The sequence below is a fragment of the Tachyglossus aculeatus genome, chromosome 5, assembly GCF_015852505.1.
Source record: "Tachyglossus aculeatus isolate mTacAcu1 chromosome 5, mTacAcu1.pri, whole genome shotgun sequence".
In the NCBI taxonomy this organism is placed as follows: domain Eukaryota; kingdom Metazoa; phylum Chordata; class Mammalia; order Monotremata; family Tachyglossidae; genus Tachyglossus; species Tachyglossus aculeatus.
In genome coordinates, this window is record NC_052070.1 from 55,419,497 (window position 1) to 55,442,922 (window position 23,426).

The window sequence follows — 23,426 nt, forward strand, 5'->3', positions numbered from 1 at the left end:
AAACCCTCTTTACACAATTTTGTCATTTTGATTTGGGGAAAATCATAATTAGCACTTGTTGAGGGCTTTGGAATAAAATGAGATCTAAAAATAGTTATTTGTTAAGCAATTACTATGTGCCAAACACTAGGCACAGAGATAGATACAAGATAATCTGGTTGGACAGAGTCTCTGTCCCACATGCAGCATGCAAACTAAGTGGAGGAAGGAGTGGTATTGAATCCCCATTTTACAGATGAGGAAACAGACACATGGAAGTGTAGTGATTGTCCCAAATTCAAACAGCAAACAAGTGGCAGAGTCAGAACTAGAACCCGGGTCTCCCAGTTCCTAGGACACTGCTCTGTCCATTTGGCCACACTGCTTCTCTGCACATTGGTTATTCCATGGTCTAAAAGGAACAAGACAAGCAGTTCACCGATTCCTAATGTCACAGAGCACTACCAAAATCATCCCAGTCGGTAGGAAGTCTATCTTACTATCAAGAAGGTCCCTGTGAATGAGATTCAATCAATCTCAATATTTGTTGACTGGTGCACAGCACTGTATTAAGCCCTTGGCAGAGTACAATTCAAGAGAGCTGAAGAAATGTGCCCTCCCCACAATTTGCTCACAGTTCAGCTTCCATTACATGCCTGATCCCTGGGAAGCAGCCTTGCCTAGTGGAAAGAGTCTGGACCTGAGGGTCAGAGGACCTGAGTTCTAATTCTAGCTTCACTGTTTGCCTGCTGTGGGACCTGTGCAAGTCACTTAAATTACCTGTGCCTCAACTTCCTCATTTGTAAAATGAGGATTCAATACCTGTTCTCCCTCCTACTTAGACTGTAAGCCCCACATGGGACAGGGTCTGTTTCCAATCTGATTAATTGGTATCTATCCCAGCAATCAGAACAGTGCTTGACACATAGTAAATGCTTATCAAATATTCTACTACTAGTAATACTAATAATAAATTCCTGAGGGTAGGCAGCCTAAGCAAAGCAGGCAGACAAAACAGAGAATGAGTTGACACAGAAGAGGTGCAATGGACAGTAGCATTTAACTTTTAGGGACAACTCTTTTTGCCTGCAGAGGCCTTGAACAAGGTGAAGGAAGATTCATTCATTCAACTATATTAACTGAGCACTTACTGTGTGCAGAGCACTGGACTAAGCGCTTGGGAATTACAAGTCGGCAACATATAGAGACGGTCCCTACCCAACAACGGTACTATCGTCAACCAACTAAACTGTATTTGAGTGCTCACTCTGTGCAGAGCACTGTACTAACATTTGGGAGAGTACAATACAGTTAGTGCACATGATCCCTGCTCTCAAGAAATTTACAACCTAATGGAGAAGCAGACATAAAAATAAATTACAGATAAGGGAAGCAGTGAAGATTAAGGCTATGGACAAAAGTACTAAGGGGCAGGGTAAATACCTCAGCACAGAGTGGGTGGGATTAAGTGCATGGGTGAGGCAGTAGAGAGGGAAAATAGGGTGGAAGGATAAGAGCTAATCAATCAATGGCATTTATTGAGTGCTTACCATGTGCAGAGCACTTATCACACATTTGAGAGAGTACAGAACAATGTAGTTGGTGATGATAATAATAGCATTTGTTAAGTGCTCACTATGTGCCAAGCACTGTTCTAAGTGCTGGGGGGTTACAAGATAATCAGGTTGTCCCACATGAGGATCACAGTCTTAATCCCCATTTTACAGATGAGGTAACTGAGGCACAGAGAAGGGAAGTGAATTGCCCAGCGTCACACAGCTGACAAGCGGCAGAGCCGGGATTAGAACCCATGACCTCTGACTCCCAAGCCTGGGCTCTTTCTGCTGAGCCATGTAGAACAATCCCTTCCCACAAGGACCTTATGGTGTAAAGGGGGTGACAGATACTGAAATATAGATAGAGCAAATGGCAGTGTAAGAATATGTATACAAGAATATGTTATGGGGCTGAAGGTGGGTTTTATATCAAGTGCTTAAAGGATTCAAACCCAAGCCCATAGGTGGTGCAGGAGGAAGAGGGAGTAGGGAAAATGAGGGCTTAGTTGGGGAAGTTCTCTTGGAAGAGATGTGATTATTATTATTATTTTTTTAGGATGGCTTTAAAAATTGGGAAAATGGTGGTCCATCTGATATGAAAGGAGAGGGAGGGCTGGGTAAGGGGTCAATGGTAAGATAGTCGAGAAAGAGGTACAGTGAGCAGGTAGGCATCACAGGAGTGAAATATATAAGACTAGGTTGAAGTGGATTAGTGAGATGAAGTAGGAAGGTGAGAGCTGATTGAATCCTTAAAGCCACTAGTAAGAAGCTTCTGTTTGCCGAGGCGGATGGGCAGCTATTAGAGGTATTTGAAGGGTGGTGAGATGTGGACTGATCATTTTAGAAAAAAATGATCTGGACAGCAGAAGGATCTACTAGAGAGGGGAGGGACAGGAGACAGGGAGAACAAGGAGGAGGCTGATGCTGTAGCAAGGCGTGACATGACAAACTTTTAAATTAGCATGGTAACAGGTTGGATAAAGAGGATAGGGCGGATGCTAGAGATGCTGTAAATGTAAGCCCTTGGGAGACTGCAGTAGAGTAGGTAGACATTATCCTTGCCCTCATGATTTCCAGCTTAGTCAAGGAAGGCTTCCTGGAGGTGATGTGATTTTTTTCAGTAGGGATGTTGAAGGAGAGAGTTGAAGAAAGGCAAGGAGTTGGCTTTTTGGATGGGCATGTGTCACCCGGGGACGGGTTTGTTCTCGAATCGAAACAGAGAGGGTGGGGGGGAGAGAGCGAGAGGGAGAGGCCGAGGACAGAAAGCCTGAGTCATGTCTAAATCTCACTAGTGTATTTTTTTCCCCAGTGCTTAGTACAGAGCTCTACATACAGTAGTTGTTTAATAAATACTATTGCTATTACTCCTACTATTACTCCTACTTACTATGTTGCTGACTTGTACTTCCCAAGCGCTTAGTTCAGTGCTGTGCACACAGTAAGCACTCAATAAATGATTGAATGAATATACAAAATTTATTCCACGAGGTGAATTGAATTAAATTGTTTAGGTGCAATGAATTGAACTTCCCTTTTGGGAGGAATGTGATTAATTAATAATAATGATGGCATTTATTAAGCGCTTACTATTTGCCAAGCACTGTTCTAAGCACTGGGGACATTACAAGGAGATCAGTTTGTCCCACAGGGGGCTCACAGTCTTAATCCTCATTTTACAGATGAGGTAACCGAGGCACAGTTAAGTGACTTGCCCAAAGTTACACAGCTGACAATTGGTGGAGTAGGGATTTGAAACTATGACCTCTGACTCCAAAGCCCATGCTCTTTCCACTGAGCCAGTAATATTAAAACTTCCCCAACAGGAGGAACACACTTATATACTACTTGCACATAACAGAACACCCAGGTCCCACCCAGGCAGAATTTCCTTACAGCTTGTTTGCACATGGTGGGGTGGCACCCCCATAGCTCTCACCCATGTGCACTTCCCACTCCGGTAGAATCCACTTGAGTTACACCCCCCTGGGGAAGACCGTAGCTCCCACCCATGAGTATTTTCCACTTGGGAGGAATCCATTCATGCGTTACATACCCATAGCGAAGCACCTGGCTTCCAGCCCTATGAGCGTCCAGCGGGACAGGACCCTCACTCGTCCCACGGCTCCTCACTTGGTGCAGCTAGAGAGGGCTTCACATGCTCTGGGCAGAGGCGCCCTGCAGCTGTCTGCTGCAAGTCTCGATCCTCGGCACAGAAGGTTAGTCTGCAGGTATTTATCACCTGTGCTCCTGGGCCATTCCAGCTTCTGGCCTCAGTTTATCCAATCTTTGCCCTCCCCTCTCCTCCATACCTAATGTGATTGGCACGGGGGTGAGGGATACCTTCTGCATTCCTGGTTTGGGCTGTCAATCTAGCAGCTTTGGTTGTGGGAACGGTATCCCACCCTCACTTCCAAGTTCAGCCTGCTGGCTCAGGCGGCCACAAGATAGCATTTGACTTTGAGATGGCCGGTACCTTAGGGTCACCTTGGGACAGAATGAAGCAGTGTGTCATTTACCCAGGTAGAAACTATGGGCTCGGAACACTGCCACCTTACCCATTGCTGTTTCAGTTTCCTCCCAACCAGAATGTGCAAGAATCAATCAGTTGTATTTATTGAGTGCTTACTTTGTACAGAATACTGTATTGACCACTTTTTCTGTGGTATTTAAGTACTTACCACGTGCCAGCCACTGCACTAAGAGCTGGGGTAGGTTCAAGCTGATCTGGTAGGATGCAGTCCTGTCCCACATGGGACTCAAAGTCTTATTCCCCATTTAACTGACAAGGTAACTGAGGCCCAGAGAAGTGAAGTGACTTGCCCAAGGTCACGCAGCAGACAAGTGGCAGAGCTGGGATTGGAATCCAGGTCCTCCTGACTCCCAGGCTCTTGCTCTATCCATTAGGCCACTCTGCTTGGGAGAGTACAGCGTAACAGAGTTGGTAGACATGTTCCCTGCCCACTACAAGCTTACATTCTAGAGGACTAGACTTCAGAAAGCTTTGGAAATTATTCTGGGCAACAGTTCATGGATTAAGCCGGGTTCTTGAACAGAATGTACTTTCCTTCTCTCCCCTTTCTCATACATGTCTCTTTACTGTGAAATACAGAGGAAAGAGGATATATCTGGGTGTTGCGGAGGGCCTGGCCTGCTGTGTGACCTTGGACAAGTCATTTCACTCCTCTAAATTAAAATAATGGAATTTAAGTATTTACTATGCATCAAGAATTGTACTAAAAGCTGGTGTGGATACAAGATCATCAAGTAGGACACAGCCCCTTTCCCACATGGGCTCACAGTTTAAGTAGCAGGGAGAAGAGGAATTGGATCCCCAATTTTACAGATGAGGAAACAGAAGCACGTGGATTTTAAGTGACTAACCCGAGGTCCCACAGCAGGCCGTCAGCAGAGCCAGGACCCAGGTCCTCTCACTCCCAGGTCCTTACTCTTTCCACTAGGCCACACGCTTCTTAGGCCTCAGGTTCCTCATCTATAAAATGGGGATAATAATACCTGCCTTTCCTTTACCTCCCAGGGATGTTGGGAGGACAAAAATGAGATGAGTAATGGGAAGGTGCTTTGGAGTAAAAGCAGTTCATAAAATCAAGGTACCATTATTATTACAATTGCTGTCTTTAACAGCCTGGGGGCAGAGGGAAGGAGGGCACTGAGGGTTTCTACCCCCTCACTTTTTTCTCTGAAGGCCATGAGCCAGCAACACCCCATCACTTGCTTAAGCCCTAAATTCATTCAATCGTGTTTATTGAGCACTTACTGTGTGCCAAGCACTGTACTAAGTGCTTAATAGGAACTAAGGCCAGGACCCTCCTTCAGTCATTTCTGACCCACAGAAACTCCATGGACACACCCTCTTCAGAACATCCCATATTCTATCATAAGTTCATTCTGGAATGTACATCTTCATTCATTCATTCAATGAATGAATATTATTCAATGAATTAATAATTCAGTGAATTATTGAACGCTTACTGTGTGCAGAGCACTGTATTAAGCTCTTGGGAAGTACAAGTTGGCAACATATGGAGTTGGTCCCTACCCAACAACGGGCTCACAGTCTAGAAGGGGGAGACAGACAACAAAACAAAACGTGAACAGGAGTCAAGTCGTCAAAACAGGTAGAATGAAAGCTAAATGCACATCATTAAGAAAATAAATAGAATAGTAAATATGTACAAGTAAAACAGAGTAATAAATCTGTACAAACATATACAGGTGCTGTGGGGAGGGGAAGGAGGTAGGGCCGGGGGATGGGGAGGAGGAGAAGAAAACGGGGGCTTTTTCTTCAAAGCTTTCTTGGTAAAGTTATAGAAGTGGTTTACCGTTGCCACCTTTTGTTCAGTAAAAACTTGAGTCTCTGCCATTGTCAGACTTGATCATCTGCCTTTGACTTTTTCCCACGCCACAGCAGCCCAGCACAGTTGAATCGACTTTGTCTGACACTTTGGCTTAGACCTTTCCATTATGGATAGCCCTATTTGGAAGAGTTCGAAACTTCATCAGCATCTGCAAAAACTCTGCAGCCAGGATAAGGCGTCGATACCTAAATAGGAGCTAGGGCCAGGCCCCTGCGGTAAGCCCTGTCAACAGGGCAATATGCAATATCCCACAGCTCTGTCTCCCACATCTAGACTACAAACTCGTTTTAGGCTGGGAATGTGTCTATTATATTGTTGTACACTCCCAACCACTTAGTACAGTGGTCGGCATACAGTAAGCTCTTAATAAACACGATTGGCCCAGTGACTGACTGATCGACCTCAGGTGCTGTGAAGTGGGGAGAAGATCCAAGTAGAAATACCCAGGAAAAATCTTCCCTTTCTGTGGCCTCATCTGTACAGAGTTTTAACCATTGACGAGGAACTGCTTTAGCCCTGTTCTCTCGAGAGAAAAAAGTCATTTCGAAATCCCTTGAACCTTTCTCCTCCAGACAATCACTGAACTACGGAGTAGCTGAACTCCGATTGTTCAAACACTCTCCAAACATAGGCTGAAATCTGGTGTGGGAAAAATCTGTCCTTCTGCAAAGTGGCAGAGTGCTACCAGGGAATACAGAGAGCTGTCAAGGAAGATAGGCTGGAGCTGGCCTGTTTCCCTGAATAGTTGGAATTGTAGGATTTGTTCTTGGATGAATTATATCCTTGGGCAGCAGCATTAAATTTTAGGGGGACATTTGCTGTAAAAAGAGGGGTAGTTAAGAGGCTGGGGGTGGGAAGTGGTGTGGGTGTTTGCACAATTAAAAGATTCCATGTGCATGATATCAGCCTAGTAATACAACTTTCTGGAGCCAAGTTAAGTGGGACAGCCACATTCAATAGGTTACATGTTTATACAGCTCATGAAATCCACATTGCCAACTTCAAGGAAATAAATAGCAGCCAAGTATGGACCTTCACATTCAGGAAAAAGTAGACTAGGGCTTGCATATCTGTAAATTTCAAGACACAATTGGCAGTTACTTCCAAGTGAGGGGCGGGGGAAACAATCATATTAATCAACAGTACTTAGGAAAGTATGATAGGATTAGTATAGCCCATAGACATCTCATGGTGCATTATTTGGCTTGAATGAACGGAAGATGATAGATAATTCTTAGAGGAGAGGAAAATTACCCTGACCTCATTCCCTGAGGTGGCGTGAATGTATACCACTGCTGGGTGTTGCAGGGCCTAAAATAGTCTTCCAGAATATGTGCCCTTTGGCGTGCAAGGCCCTAGAAACTTAGCCAAGTTGTCTTTCATTGTGCTAAGCGCTGGGGAGGTTACAAGGTGATCAGGTTATCCCACGGGTGGCTCACAGTCTTAACCCCCATTTTACAAATGAGGTGAGGTACAGATAAATTCATTCATTTAACCATATTTATTGAGCGCTTACTGTGTGCAGAGCACTCACTTCTCGGTTACCTAATAAAAATAACGATGATGGCATTTGTGCCAAGCACCGGGGAGGTTACAAGGTGATCAGGTTGTCCCACGGGCAGCTCACAGTATTAACCCCCATTTTACAGATGAGGTGAGGTACAGATAAATTCATTCATTTATCCATATTTATTGAACGCTTACTGTGTGCGGAGCACTGTGCTAGGTGCTTGGGAAGTACAAGTTGGCAACATAATTCTAGACTGTGAGCCCACTGTTGGGTAGGGACCGTCTCTATATATTGCCAACTTGTACTTCCCAAGAGCTTAGTGCAGTGCTTTGCACACAGTAAGCGCTCAATACGATTGAATAATTGAGTGACTTGCCTCAAGTCACACAGCTGACAATTGGAGGAGCCTGGATTTGAACCCATGACCTCTGACTCCAAAGCCCGTCCTCTGGAAAGTGGGGATTAATAATGATAATGGTGCTTATTAAGCACTTACTATGTGCAAAGCACTGTTCTAAGCGCTGGGGAGGTTACAAGGCAATAAGACTGCCCCACGGGGGCTCACAGTCTTAATCCTCATTTTATAGATGAGGTCACTGAGGCCCAGAGAAGCTAAGTGACTTGCCCAAAGTCACACAGCCGGCAAGCGGCGGAGCCGGGATTAGAACCCAAGACCTCCCCCTTCCAGACTGTGAGCCCGCTGTTGGGTAGGGACTGTCTCTGTGTTGCCGACTTGTACTTCCCAAGTGCTTAGTACAGTGCTCTGCACACAGTAAGCGCTCAATAAATTTGATTGATTGCAAGACTGTTCGGTGCCTGCACAGCTGGGTCAGGTCAAAACAAAAGAGGTCACGAGTTCATGAAGCAGGATCGGGTGTCTTGAATCCCCAGTCTCGAGCTGAGAGGATCACAAGCCCAACACTTTTTGCTTTTCACTGGCCACCACAAACAGCTCTGTGTTTGCTGACTCTTCATGGACAGTGCTTGGATGGTCTCCATGGAGATGGGGCCACAGGGATGCTGGAGGCTGCTGAACTAAGGCAGGGAAATGTTTACCAGGAAACATTCGGGAAGGGTCTTATCTCAGAGTCAGATGGGACTGAAGGTCAGGATTTCTGCCTTCCAGTCCCAACCCCTCCTCTTACCTGCTGGGTGACCTTGGGCAAGTCACTTAACTTTTCTGGGTCTCAGTTTCCACATCTCTTAAAGGGGATAGAACACCTGTTTTCCATCTCCATAATACTGTAAGCCCTGGGTGGGACAGGGTCTATGTCTATATTGTACCTACCACAGTGTGCTAGACACATTGTAAGTGCTTAACAAATACTATTATTATTAGTGCATAGCCCAGGCACTTTCTGTGTGGTAGTGGCAGTGGCAGCTCCAACTTCGGCAAGGCTACTACTCTTGTCCTCCACTTCCCTGACTCAGTTGAATGAACTGATGGCAATGGTTTAATTCTTAAAGGAGGAGAGAAAAATGATCTTGACCTCATTCCTTAAGGTTGAACCCTCTCCTGACAACTCTTATGACTCTGGCACTGCAGCCCTCTGGTTACCCAGTTCATAGAACAAGAGTTAAAGGTAGATGTGTACACTCAAGGACACCTAGAATTTCAGAAACTCTACCAGTGGTGCAAAGAGGAATTCAATTTAAGCGAAACTGAATTTTGCAAGCTTTCTGGTAAAAGAAAATAATTTCCAAAAGGACTGTGGGATGCCAGATGAGCAACCTATCTAATCTCTGCTTTGCCGTTTGCCAGCTGGGGGACCTTGGATAAGTCACTTAATTTCTCTGGGCCTCTGCTTGCAAATCTGTAAAATGGGGATCCAATTCCTCTTCTCCCTCCTACTTTGTGGGCCAGTGAATATTGTAGAGTTGACTCGGAATGTTGTGGAATTGAATTAGCTCTCATTTATCCTTTACCCACTGGTCTCTCCTAGATGTGCCCCAAGAGGTAGCACTGCCTTCAACATCACCAGCACCAGGGGAGTTGTCATCGATACCGCCAACAGCTTCCCCGTCAAGAAGACCCCCACCGGGCTATCCAAATGGTCCTTGAACCCCACAGTGGAGGTTGTGGTGATATTGAGTGCTCCGAGCTTGACCATCAACAAAGAGGAGGTGATCATGATTGTGGGGCCTGGGGAGAGATGTTAATGAACCCTGTTCCCTTAGTTGGTCACCTCCTTGTTGGGTTGAAATATTCACTGCCCATCTTGGCCCTCCCATACTGAGCTCTAGTGTTCACTACTGTGTATCCTTGCATGAAAGGAAAACTGGATATAACCATGGTGCTTGTGGGAAAATGCTTCATCTGCAGTGTTTTCTCTTTCCCCATATCAGATGGCTTTAGCACACAGTGGGGAACACTAGATATGCTAGTAATGGCTCTAAGTTAAATGGATAGATTCTCCCAGGAAATCTAATCTTATCAATCAATCAATCAATCAATCGTATTTATTGGGCGCTTACTATGTGCAGAGCACTGTACTAAGTGCTTGGGAAGTACAAATTGGCATCACATAGAGACAGTCCCTACCCAACAGTGGGCTCACAGTCTAAAAGGGGGAGACAGAGAACAGAACCAAACATACCAACAAAATAAAATAAGTAGGATAGAAATGTACAAGTAAACTAAATAAATAAATAAATAGAGTAATAAATATGTACAACCATATATACATATATACAGGTGCTGTGGGGAAGGGAAGGAGGTAAGACGGGGAGATGGAGAGGGGGACGAGGGGGAGAGGAAAGAAGGGGCTCAGTCTGGGAAGGCCTCCTGGAGGAGGTGAGCTCTCAGCAGGGCCTTGAAGGGAGGAAGAGAGCTAGCTTGGCGGATGGGCAGAGGGAGGGCATTCCAGGCCCGGGGGATGACGTGGGCCGGGGGTCGATGGCGGGACAGTCGAGAGCGAGGTACAGTGAGGAGATTAGTGGTGGAGGAGCGGAGGGTGCGGGCTGGGCAGTAGAAGGAGAGAAGGGAGGTGAGGTAGGAGGGGGCGAGGTGATGGAGAGCCTTGAAGCCCAGGGTGAGGAGTTTCTGCCTGATGCGCAGATTGATCGGTAGCCATTGGAGGTTTTTGAGGAGGGGAGTAATATGTCCAGAGCGTTTCTGGACAAAGATAATCCGGGCAGCAGCATGAAGTATGGATTGAAGTGGCGAGAGACACGAGGATGGGAGATCAGAGAGAAGGCTGGTGCAGTAGTACAGACGGGATAGGATGAGAGCTTGAATGAGCAGGGTAGCGGTTTGGATGGAGAGGAAAGGGCGGATCTTGGCAATGTTGCAGAGCTGAGACCGGCAGGTTTTGGTGACGGCTTGGGTGTGAGGGGTGAATGAGAGAGCGGAGTCGAGGATGACACCAAGGTTGCGGGCTTGTGAGACGGGAAGGATGGTAGTGCCGTCAACAGAGATGGGAAAGTCAGGGACTTTCCCTTATGTGTTATGTGTTTCTTTGGGTGGGTGAGGGAAGATGATTTTTGAATGTCTCCAGAGTAAACCTGAGAGACATTGTGGATGATTGAGGGAAGGCTCTATTGGTGCCCATTAGATGGACATGTGAAATTTTTGGGCCAATCATAATGAACTTCCTCCCTGTTCCTGTGGGGCCCAGGAGGGAAGTGTCAGACACAATCCTCCTGGCCCAGTCTCCCAAGGTGTTTATAATAATAATGATGGTATTTAAATCCTTACTATGTGCCAAGCACTGTTCTAAGTGCTGAGGTGGATACAAGGTAAGCAGGTTGTCCCATATGGGGCTCAGTCTTAATCCCCATTTTACAGATGAGGTAACTGAGGCTCAGAGAAGTTAAGTGACTTGCTCAAAGTCACACAGCTGACAAATGGTGGAGCTGAGATTAGAACCCATGACCTCTGACTCCCAAGTCTGTGCTCTTTCCACTAACCACGCTACTTCTCATGCTTGACATTATGAGGTCTTTGCCAGCAGTTACTAAGGGAATTGAGTATGATGTGTCAACTTGAGCTGTTTTCCCAGGTTTGGATTTCATATTATGGCCCCAGAGCAGGCCCTGTACTGGGCAAGGCTGTTCTCTACCTCACTGGAGTTGGTAAGTAAAGTTGGGGACTTGATAGAGTCAATAAATCTTTATAAATCCTAAGCAGCGTTTACTGAGTGCCTATTCTGTGGAGAGCACTGGAGTAGGAAGGTGGAAAACATACATAAATGGGGTAATCCCTATCCTTAGAAGCTGAATGTGAATACAAATGTTAACCATAAATGAGTAAATAGTAATAATAATAATGGTGTTTAAGTGCTTACTAATTGCTAAACACCTATTAAGCTCTGGATAAGATTAAAAAAATAATCAGGTTAGACAGAGTCCTTGCCACACATGGGGTTCACAGTGTAAACAGGATGGATAACAAGTATTGAATCCTCATTTTACAGACAAGGAAACTGAGGCACTGAGAAGTTAAGTGACTTGCCCAAGGTCACCCAGCAGGCAAATGGCAGAGCTGAGATTAGAACCCAGATCCTCTGGCTCCCGGGTCAATATTCTGTCGACTAGGTCATGCTACTTCTCATAACCAGATATAATATTCCAGTGTTAGAATAGCTGATGGGGTGGAATGACCTGGAATATGGCAAATTAATGAGGAAATGTATCTGAGGAGGAGGTGACTTTGGGGAAGGTTTTGAAGTTAGGGAGGAAAGAGACAGGTGAGGAAAAAAACAGATAGAAGATTAAATCAAGAGCTGCAAATAGCATGACCGTGGGTGTAATGGAAAAGAGAGATCACAGGTGAGAAGCAAGCACCTAGGTAAGAAGCTGCTGAAGGAGAGCCTTGAAACCAGTCTACTTCAAATTACTGCCTTCTCTCCAAGCTTCTCTCATGGGGTTGCCTAGTTCCCAACTTTTAGTCCTCCACAGTGGTTCCAAGCCACATGGATCCAGCCAAGGCCTACACCACAGTTTCCATTTTGTGTCATCCATTCCTTTGTTTTATCTGTGCTGCTTTTCCCCTTCACTAATATGGATTGTCAAGAGTTGCCTGACTGAGGCTGCTCTCATTACTGGTTATTTTCTCCATGTTTCATGTCAGACATATCCCTGGATGCAGATACAACACGCAGCGGAAAAGTCAACCAAAGCCCGAAGGAGGTGGACAAGGTGAAAGCAGCCACAATTTGATTTTAATGGGGGAAAATGGAAGATGGGCTAGACTTCCCTCATCAGGGGGTGAGGGGGTAGGGTGAGGAATCCAGAAAGCCCCGCTGTGGGAGCTGGAGTCATGAACTTCTGACTCCAGGCTCTGAGGAGGCTGTTTACCCATCACCTTTATTTTGTTTGGCATCCACAGAGAAACTGGACCTGGGGCCCTCGGGGCCATGGTGCTGTCCTGCTGGTCAACTGTGACCGGGATGGTCCCCAAGCTGTGGGCTTGGACAAGGATGATGACAAGGTGCTCGGCAGCAGAGGTACAGTGTGGGCTGGGCTCCTGGGTGAAGCCTTAGATCGGAGGGTAGCCAAACAGAAGCAGAAGTGAGCCGCATATGGTGCCTATTCACTTGCTTTTGTGGCTGGCAGAAGAAGACCAGCTCAGCTGGGCTTTATTTCACCACGATAGTCGGGGGACTCCATGTGATGATGCAATCACTTATCTTATCCTGCCTTGATTACTTCTTGACTCCTTGATGACCTCTCTGCCTCCTGTCTCGCTCTACACCAGTCCATGCCTCACTCTGCTGCCCAGATCATTTGTCTACTAAATGGTTCAGGCCACTTTTCCCTTCTCCTCAAGAACTTCCAGTGGTTGCCCATCCACCTCTGTATCAAATAGAAACTCCTCACCATTGGCTTTAAAGCACTCAATCACCTTGCCCCCTCCTACCTCACCTCATTACTCTGCTACTACAACCCAACCCACACACCTGGCTCCTCTAATGCTAACCTACTCACTGTGATTGGAATTCATCTGTCTTGCCGCCGACCTCTCACCCACATCCTACCACTGGTCTGGAATGCCCTCTCTCCTGGTATCCAACAGACAATTATTCTCCACACACTTCAAACCCTTACTGAAAGCAGATCTCTTCCAAGAAGCCTTCTCTGACTAAGCCCTTCTCTCCTCTTCTCCCACTCCCCGACTTGCTCCTTTTATTCACCCCTCCTACTAGCCCCACAGCACTTATGTACATATCTGTAATTCATTTATTTATATTAATGTCTCTGTTCCCCTCTAGACTGTAAGTTTGTTATGGACAGGAAATGGGTTTGTTGTTTTGTACTACCCCCTTCACTTAGTACAGTGCTCTGCACACAGTACGTGTTCAAAAAATATGACTGACTAATAGCAAAGCCCCCCTGGCAACCCATATGAACCCCAGGTGGGGAGAGGTGCAATAAACAGCTCTTGGTCTGGCCATCCTTCACTCACCTCTATCCATGTCCCTTAACCTCCTGCCCCCCAGGAACTCCAGCTTGATGTTTTGGCTGAAGGAATTGGTTTTATTCTGTGGCTCTTGACCAAATGAGGCTTTTGGGTCAATGTTCTTCAGTTCATGAGGCTTGGCTGCTGTAGACTGAGGATCATGCATGCTTGATGATTTTCAATCAATAGGGTTTATTGAGCACTTATTATGTACAGAGCACTTTATTAAGCAATTTATGGAGAGCACAATACAGTAGGTAGATATGAGCCCTACCCTTATGTTGCTTACAATCTAGTGGGTTTTATAGGACATCTTTTAAACATTTTATATGGGACTTGAACTTTATCATTAATAAAAGGTGTCCTTTAGAAATTATTAGAGACAAAATATTGTTTTAACAAGTCCTTATTGGTCATTCTTTAATATTTATGATATTTTTTAAACACTTACTATGTGTCAGACACTGTACTAAATGCTGGGTTGGACACAAGGTTATTGGGTTGAGGACAGTCCCTGTCCCACATGGGGCTCATAATCCTGATCCCCATTTTACAGACGAGGTAACTGAAGCACAGAGAAGTGAAGTGACTTGCCTAAGGTTGCACAGCAGACAAGTGGCAGAGCCTGGATTAGAACCCATGATCTTCTGATGCCCAGGCTCTAGCCACTACACCATGCTACTTTTCATTCTTTCCTCATCTGCCTCTCTCTCTCTCTCTCTCAAACCCTTCTTTAATGTCTCCTCACCCTTCATCTGCACTGGTCCCACTTTCCTCACGCCCTTTTTTTTTTAAAAAAAAAAAACACCCAAACTTCTGGTTAGATGGCTCCCCATCTTTGGAGCCCATCTCCACTCACCCTCACTCTTCTTGGCTGCCTTTAGCCCATTCTGCATTTGAGCCCCAAAGAGATTGGGGTGTGGGGAAGGTTTGGGGCAGCAGAATGGGGTGGAGGAAGGAGGGGAGAGTAGCAGCTCTGGAGCAGGCATCATCATAATAATAATGGCATTTATTAAGCACTTACTATGTGCAAAGCACTGTTCTAAGCACTGGGGAAGCTACAAGGTGATCAGGTTGTCCCACGGGGGCCTCACAGTCTTAATTCCCATTTTACAGATGAGGTAACTAGCACAGAGAAGTTAAGTGACTTGTCCAAAGTCACACAGCTGACAATTGGTGGAGCCGGGACTTGAACACATGACCTCTGACTCCAAAGCCTGGGCTCTCCCACCCTGCCTGCTGCATTCCTCTACCCAGATTGGGAGGCACTGGGTTGTGCTGAACTGTTGGATTAACGAGGCAAGGAAGAGACAGGGTCAGCTGGGGCAGGGCCAATTTACTCGCTGTGGGCAGAGAATGTGTCTGTTACATTATACTCTCCACAGTGCTTAGTTTGGTTCTCTGTACACAGTAAGTGCTCAATACATACGGTTGACAACTGACTGACAGAGAAGAAGAACAAGCCATTCTGGTTGAGTTGGTCCATGATCATTGCAGAATCGACTGGGCAATGGCTAGAGCTATATAAATTACTCATTTTATAATGACTGCCGTGCAAATCCATTTTGATTTCACATGGGAAACAGGACATTTTAGAAAAGCTGGCTAAAATACAGGCATGGGGTCAGGCTACCTTGGCCTGAAATAATAATAATAATAACAATTATTATTATTATGGTACTTGTTAAGCACTTATGTGGAAAACACTGTTCTAAGCACTGGGGTAGATACAAGTTAATCAGATCGGACATAGTCCCTGTCCCACATGGGGCTCACAGTCTAAGTAGGAGTGAGTGGTATTCAATCCCCATTTTACAGATGAGGTAACTGAGGCACTGAGTTAAGTTACTTTCCCAAGGTCATATAGCAGGCATATTCATTAATTTAATTGTAGTTATTGAGCTCTTACTGTGTGCAGAGCACTGTACTAAGCCCTTGGGAAGTACAGGTGGGCAACATATAGAGATGGTCCCTACCCAACAACAGTCTCACAGTCTAGAAGAGGGAGACAACAAAACAAAACATGTAGACAGGTGTCAAAATCATCAGAACAAATAGGTATATGGCACAGTTGGGATTGGAACCCAGGTCCTCTGACTTCAAGATCTGTGATCTTTCCATTAAGTCATAATGAGGACCGGACTTGCCAAAGTAGATTTTTTTTAAACTGCCCACTGAGCCTGTTGGATTAAATGGATGAAGGAAATGTTGTGGAATGAAGCAGGGAAGCAGCGTGGCCCAGTAGAAAGAGTACAGGCCTGAGGGTCAGAGGACCTGAGTTTTAAGCCCAGCTCTGTGACTTTTCTGTGTGTGACCTTGGGCAAATCACTTCATTTTTCTGTGCCTCAGTTACTTCATTTGTAAAATGTGGATTAAATCCTACTCCCTTGTACTTTAAACTGTGAGCCCCATGTGGGACAGGGACTGTGTCTGAACTAATTATCTTGTGTTTTTCTCAGAGCTTGACACATAGTATGTGCTTAAGTATCATATTTAAGGGAAAAAAAAATGAAAAGTCTCACAGGTGAAGGCCTTCAGGCCCAGGTTTGAGATGGGGCCTGGGGCTACTCAAGGTCTCATACATCCTAGAGACAGTAAGCAGTGAGCAGAGACTATTCTACATATCACTGAGCTAGAGGTCTTGCATGCTGTGTATCTGAACTGCAATCACCATACCTTTGGGGCATCGAAGGGCTTGATTCCTCTTAGAAAATCTTCACCAGCTGTTGACTGCTGAGACTAAACGAGATAATGAGCTAGATGGGGGAGCCTGAAGTCCCTCAATCTCCTCCATTTGGCTTCCCTTAGCCTGGGTGTTTGCTCCCCTCTGCCTCAGTTTGTCATCCCTGTCATTCTTTCATTCTAGACCTGAAAGACATGTCCTTGATGGTTCTGAGAGCACAGGGCCCTGAGGAATTCTTTGCCCAGCACAAGTTGGTTTTGCACATCCCCATGTCCAAGATGAAAAAAGTCAGAGTTTTTCAAAGCAAAAGTGAGTACTGTTAAGTTCCTCTCCCTCTTCCTCCTCCTCCTCCTCCTCCCCAAGCACTCCATCTTCTTCTTCCCTCCTCCTTCACTGTCCCCTGACCCCAGTGACTAGTGTACACTTAGAGTGGGTTTGGTCCCAAATCTCACTTTGTTCTCCCTTCTTTCACTGGCTCACAGATGAAGGCTTTCAGGCCCAGTTTGAGATGGTACTGGGGCCACACAAGGCCTCACATGTACTGGAGCCAGTGAATGGCCAGCAGGACAGAACCTTCTATATAGAGGGGCTCGCCTTCCCTGATGCCGACTTCTCTGGCCTGGTTCCCTTCTCGGTCACACTGCTGGGCCGGGTCCATCAGGTACAGGCGGGTATGGAGCTCTGGGGGAGATGGCCAGGGCTGGGAGAGGACAAGGGGAGGGGCTAGGAAAGAGCAGGTGCTGGGGGTTGGGGGAGGACTGAGACTGTGGGAGCTGGGGAGAATGGAGACTGTAGGGAAATTGGGAAGGATTAAAACTTCAGGGAGGCTGAGGGGAGCATGAAGGCAGGATAGAATGGAGCCAATGGATAATGGAGGCCGGGAGGCAAAAAAGGCTAGAGCGAGATGTGGGTTGCAGGGTGCTAGATGGAGGCTGAGATCTAGGAGAAAAGAGAGGTTGCGAATTTTGAGTTGCAGGGGATGTGGGCATGGAAGATGAGATTTAGGAAAGAAGAGAGGGTTGGGGATGTTGAGATGCAGGAGATGTGGTCGTCATGGAAGATCACATTCATTCCTCTCCATCGGGTGCAGGGGAAGAAAGGTCAGGAGGTAGAGGATGGGTTAGGTTGAGGAGGGGAATCAGGCCATGGCCTCTTGTTCTGCCTTTGTTAGGACATCCCCGAGGCCCCGATCTTCGAAGACACGGTGGTGTTCCGTGTGGCTCCCTGGATCATGACTCCCAACACTCTGGCCCCTCAGGAGGTGTATGTGTGCAGGTGAGGGGGGTCTGCCTGGCGTTGTGGGGTGGGGCCTCCTGGGATGCTATGTGCTGTCCCCAGTGTCCCCTAATTGATTAATCAATGATATTCATAAGTACTTACTGGATACAGAGCACTGTACTATGCATTTGGGAGGGTACCGTAAAATGCAGTCATAGACTGACAAGCAAGTTCTTAAAAGTAAAAGATTCACGTGCATAGGTGACATAGATAAGGGAGAGGGAGTAGGGGAAATGAGGGCTTAGCTGGGGAAGGCATGATTTTAATATGGCTTTTAAGGTAGGGAGAATGGTCTGTTTTACATGAAGGGGGAGGGAGTCACAGGTTAAAGGGAGGAAAATAAAAATAATAATGGTATTTATTAAGTGCTTACTATGTGCAAAGCACTGTTCTAAGTGCTGGGAAGGTAGCAAGGTGATCAGGTTGTCCCATGGGGGTGCTCAGTCTTAATCTCCATTTTACAGATGAGATAACTGAGGCACAGGGAAGTTAAGTGACTTGCCCAAAGTCACACAGCTGACAATTGGCAGAGCCAGGATTTGAACCCATGACCTTTGACACCAAAGCCTGTGCTCTTTCCACTGAGCCACACTGCTTCTCCCAATTTTATAATAATAATAATAATAATGGCATTTATTAAGTGCTTACTATGTTCAAAGCTCTGTTCTAAGCACTGGGGAGGTTACAAGGTGATCAGGTTGTCCAATGTGGGGCTCACTACTAATCCCCATTTTACAGATGAGGTAACTGAGGAACAGAGATGTTAAGTGACTTGCCCAAAGTCACACTGCTGACAATTGGTGGAGCCGGGATTTGAACCCATGACCTCTGACTCCAAAGCCTGTGCTCTTTTCCACTGACCTACGCTGCTTCTCTACTGGTGAGAAAGATGAGATTGAAGTTCAGTGAGTAGGTTGGCATTCAGAGGAGTGAAGTGTATAGTTTGAGTTGTAGAAAATCGGCAACGTAAAGTGTGACAGGAAGAGCTGATTGAGTGTTTTAAAGCTGAGGGTAAGAAGTTTCTGTTTTGGCGTGGAGGTGGATGGGCAACCACTGGAGGTTCTTGAAGAGTGGCAGATGTAGACTGCTCTAGGCGGTGGAGTGAAATAAGGACTGGAGTGGAAAGAGATAAGTCAGGGAGATCTGTAAGGAGGCTGATTAAAGTAGTCAAAGTGGGTTATAATGAGTGTTTGGGTCAGCATAGCAGCAGTTGGGATAGAGTGGATAGGCAGACTTTAGCAATGTTTTGAAGGTGGAGCCAGCAGGGTTTCGTGACAGACTGAATGTGTGGGATGAATGAGAGATGAGTTGAAGGTGATGCCAAGGTTAAGGGCTTGTGAGACAGGGAAGGTGGTGGTATTGGCTATACTGATGGGAAGTTCACGGGAAGGAAAGTTTGGGTGGGAAGATGAGGAATGCTGTTTTTGGACATGTTAAATTTAAGGTGTCTGTGGGACATCCAAGTAGAGTTGTCCTGAAGGTAGGAGGAAATGTATGACTGCAGAGACGTCATGGCTATAGAGGTAGATTTGGGGATCATCTGAATAGAGATTATAGTTGAAGCCATGGGACCAAGTGAATTCTCTAAGGGAGTGGATATAGATGGAGAGTAGAAAGGGACCCATAGCTAAGCCTTGCAGGACTCAATACAGTGCTGCAATAAATACAATTGATGATGACTCCCAGAGTTGGAAGGTGGAAGGCAGAAGAGGAGCCTACGAAAGAGACTGAGAAAGAGCAGCCAGAGAGATAGGAAGAGAACCAGGAGAGGACTGTGTCAATGAAGCCAAGGTTAAATAATGTTTCCAGGAAACGAGGGTGGTCCACAGGGTTGAGGCAGCTGAGAGGTAGAGGAGGATTAGGATAAAGTAGAATCCATTAAATTGTTTTCAAGAAGGATATCATCGGTGACCTTAGGCAGTTTCCAAGCAGAGAAAGGGGCAAAAGCCAGATTGGAGAGGGTTAAGGAGAGAATTAGGGGAGGGAAAGTGAAGGCAGTGGGTATAAATAACGCACTCAAGGAGAAGCTAGAGAAGCAGCATGGCCTAGGGGTAGAGCATGGGCGTGGAAGTCAGAAGATCATGGGTTCTAATCCTGGCTCTACCACTTGTCTGCTGTGTGACCTTGGGCTAGTCACTTCACTTCTCCATGCCTGTGACATCATCTGAAAAATGGGGATTAAGACTGTGAGCCCCGTATGGGACATGGACTGTGTCCACCTGATTAGCTTGTATCTACATAGTAATCACTTCATAACAATAATAATAATAATAATTGTGGTATTTGATAAACCTTGTGTCAAGCACTGTACTAAGTGCTGGGGTAGATACTAGGTAGGTTGGACATAGTACCTGTCCCAAATATGAGCCTTCTAGACTGTAAACCCGCTGTTGGGTAGGGACCATCTCTATATGTTGCCAACTTCTACTTCCCAAGTGCTTAGTACAGTGCTCTGCAAACAGTAAGTGCTCAATGCGATTGAATGAATGAAATGGGGATCACTGTCTTGATTCCCATTTTACAGATGAGGTAACAGAGTCCTAGAAAAGTGAAATGACTTGCCCAAGGTCACACAGCAGATATGTGGCAGATCCAGGATGAGAACCCACAACTTCTGACTCCCAGGCAGAAATTGGTGAAGGAATGGTAGGAGAGGGTGTGATAACTAGGAGCAGACTTTAACTGCGTTAAAGTCTGGAGGATTGGCTGCTCCTCTGAGTCGGTATGAAAGCAGGGTTGGGAGGAGAGGTGCGCACACACCATGCCTTGTCTGGGCCTGGCCTTCAGTATTAGCCCAAGCAGCAGCCCAGGGGGCCCTGAGGCAGCATCCCCTTACCCCCTTCCCCTTCCCACCCGTCCATCAAAGCTGCCCCTCCACCAGTCCTGACACGCGGGATCCCCTGGACCTGCGGGTTGCTCTCAAGGAGACCTCCACCCTCCCTGAGTGTTGCCAACTAGTTTTCTGGCCAACCTGGATTACCATGCCTTGAGACTCAGAGCACAGGAGACTGAGTCAGTCTGCCTTGCTCTCTGCAGCATAAAAGAAAACCAGCGTTTTGTTGACTCCGTGACAGCTCTTGCCAAGAAAGCTAAGTGCAAGCTGACCATCTGCCCTGAAGAGGTAAACGATCTGGACGTGTGGATCCAGGTAAATCATAATGATGAGGGGTTTGAGGTCTGAAATCCTCCCGGGGTGATGTAAAGAGCTATGGGAATCTGACTCGGAGAATTTCTGGAGTCAGTCCCAAAAGACAGGAGGTGAAACCAGGAATTTATAACCCCAGTCCAGCACCAGATACACTAGAAATTCGGAGCGAATTTGTCATGTCTTATACTGTCGAGTCGTCTCCTACTCATAGGGATGCCATGGACATATCTCTCCCAGAAAACCTCACCTCCATCTGCAATCATTCCAGTAAGTATATCCATAGAGTTTTCTTGGTAAAAATACAAAAATGGTTTACCTTTGCCTCCTTCCGCACAGTAAACTTGAGTCTCCACCCTCGACTCTCTCTCTTGCGGCTGCTGCCCAACACAGGTGAGCTTTGACTTGTAGCAGATTGCCTTCCACTCGCTAGCCACTGACCAAGCTAAAAATGGAATAGGCATGCCTCTGCTTGACTCTCCCTCCTGTAGTCAAGACTGGTAGAGTACTGGAAACTCTCCAGGTGTGACCCTGAGAGGGGCAATGTGCATTAGAGAATCCTAATTTAGCATCCTAGACAAAGATACCACCAGTCCTAGCCCTACATGTGTCCATTCTAGACAGTTCCTTGTAAATGAGCTAATAATAATTGTGGTATTAAGTGCTCACTATGTGCCAGCTATTATGTTAAACACTGGGGTGATACAAGAAATCAGTTTGGACACAGTCCCTGTCCCATGTGTGGCTCACAGTCTCAATTCCCATTTCACAGATGAGGGAACTCGGCACAGAGAAGTGAAGTGATTTGCCCAAGGTGACACAGCAGACAAGTGGTGGAGTGGGATTAGAACTCATGACCTTCTGACTTCCAGCCCTGTGCTCTATCCGCTAAGCAATGCTGCTTCTCACTAGCTGAGCTAGTATTGGGGACAAAGAAAGATTTCTGATAGGAAAAATGACTTCCTTGCAGTGATGGGGGTAAGAAGTTCCCAAGGACTCCTCCTTGCCTCCTTAGAGGAGATTCGTCATCATCAACATCATCATTAAGAGTATAGACCACCACTCACCCCAAATTGAAAGCTTTATTAAAATCACATCTCCTCCAAGAGGCCTTCCCTGACAAAGCCCTCATTTCAACTTACTCTCCATTCTCCATTGCCTATGTACTTGGATCTGTACCACTTAAACACTTGATATTCACCCCACTTTCAGCTTCATAGTATTTATGTACATACCTGTAATTTAATCTCAAGGCTGTAAGCTTCTTGTGGGCAGGGAACATGTCTACTCAATCTGTTGTACTTTCCCAAGCACTTAGTACATTGCTTGGCACATAGTAAGTGCTCATTAATTACCACTGATTATTATGTATGTTAATATATGTTCTAGGCTCTGGCTGTGGAGAATTTGAACACAAGAACACCACATGGTATCAGCCCTTGAGGAACTTACTTCCTAAGTGGGGAGACCAGGCAAGTCAGTCAGTCAGTCAATGGTACTGAGCACTTCCTGTGTGCACAGCACTTTACTAAGCACTATCCTTATCACCTTAGAAAAACTTGCCAGTTATTCAAAACACTGGTACTGGTGGTGCCAGTTGGGATTCCATATGTATGCAGTGAGTGCCACATTCGAGGTCAAATGCCAGACATCTTTGGGGTTCCATACCACCTGAAAAGCCAGTTCCAAACACCCGCATTGAGTCTTCATCCTAAAGAGGTTGTCCAAAGTGAAAAACACGCACACACACACATACTCTCTCAAACAAAATATTCAAATTTCAGTGCTTAAAATTTAAGAGTACAAATCCTAGAAAATAACAAATTTACAGAGATCATACCTCCATACTGGGGTAGTTGGAAGTGAGGGTGTGACCAAATGTAGACAAGTGATTCTCAGAGGAACAATCCAACCCAAACTTAACTGAAGCTTTTGGAAAGCTGTTCAGTAATGAGAAGCATTGTGGCCTAGTGGAAAGAGCCCGGGCCTAGGAGTCAGAGGACCTGGGTTCTAATCCCAGCTCTGCCACTTGCCTGCTGTGTGACCTTGGGGAAGTCACTTCACTTCTTTGTGCCTTAGTTCTCTCATCTGCAAATTGGAGGATTCAATGCCTGATCTCCCTCCTACTTAGACTGTGAGCCCACATGAGACCTGATGATCTCCAGTGCTTGGCACACAGTAGGTACTTAACAAACACCAGAATTATTAGCAATCAATCAATGCTATTTAGTGAGCACTTACTGTGTGCAGAGCACTGTATTAAGCACTTGGAAGAGTACAGGTGTGGCTAGAGCACAGGCAGGCTTGGGAGCCAGAAGATCATGGATTCTAATGCTGCTCTGTCACTTGTCTGCTATGTGATCTTTGGCAAATCACTTCACTTCTCTGGGCCTCAGTTACCTCATCTGTGAAATGGGGATTGAGACTGTGAGCCCCACCTTCGTGGGGCAGGGACTGTGTCCAACCCACTTTGCTTGTATTTACCCCAACACTTGGTAC

The 23,426-nt window shown here is 46.1% G+C and overlaps 1 protein-coding gene and 1 non-coding gene across 2 annotated transcripts in view; one reads left to right on the plus strand and one right to left on the minus strand.

The window, feature by feature from the left end:
* Nucleotides 1-23,426, plus strand: part of LOC119928439 (protein-arginine deiminase type-4-like) — a 39,682-nt gene that overhangs the window by 5,711 nt on the left and 10,545 nt on the right. The window contains exons 2-9 of the mRNA XM_038746697.1: nt 9,365-9,545; nt 11,423-11,495; nt 12,493-12,560; nt 12,751-12,868; nt 16,688-16,813; nt 16,987-17,165; nt 17,676-17,779; nt 20,819-20,930. Coding sequence (XP_038602625.1) covers nt 9,365-9,545; nt 11,423-11,495; nt 12,493-12,560; nt 12,751-12,868; nt 16,688-16,813; nt 16,987-17,165; nt 17,676-17,779; nt 20,819-20,930 — 961 coding nt within the window. The remainder of the gene's footprint in view (nt 1-9,364; nt 9,546-11,422; nt 11,496-12,492; nt 12,561-12,750; nt 12,869-16,687; nt 16,814-16,986; nt 17,166-17,675; nt 17,780-20,818; nt 20,931-23,426) is intronic.
* On the minus strand, nt 21,331-21,468 carry LOC119928987. The gene has a single exon (XR_005451131.1). It is a non-coding gene; the product is annotated as a small nucleolar RNA SNORA7 (small nucleolar RNA).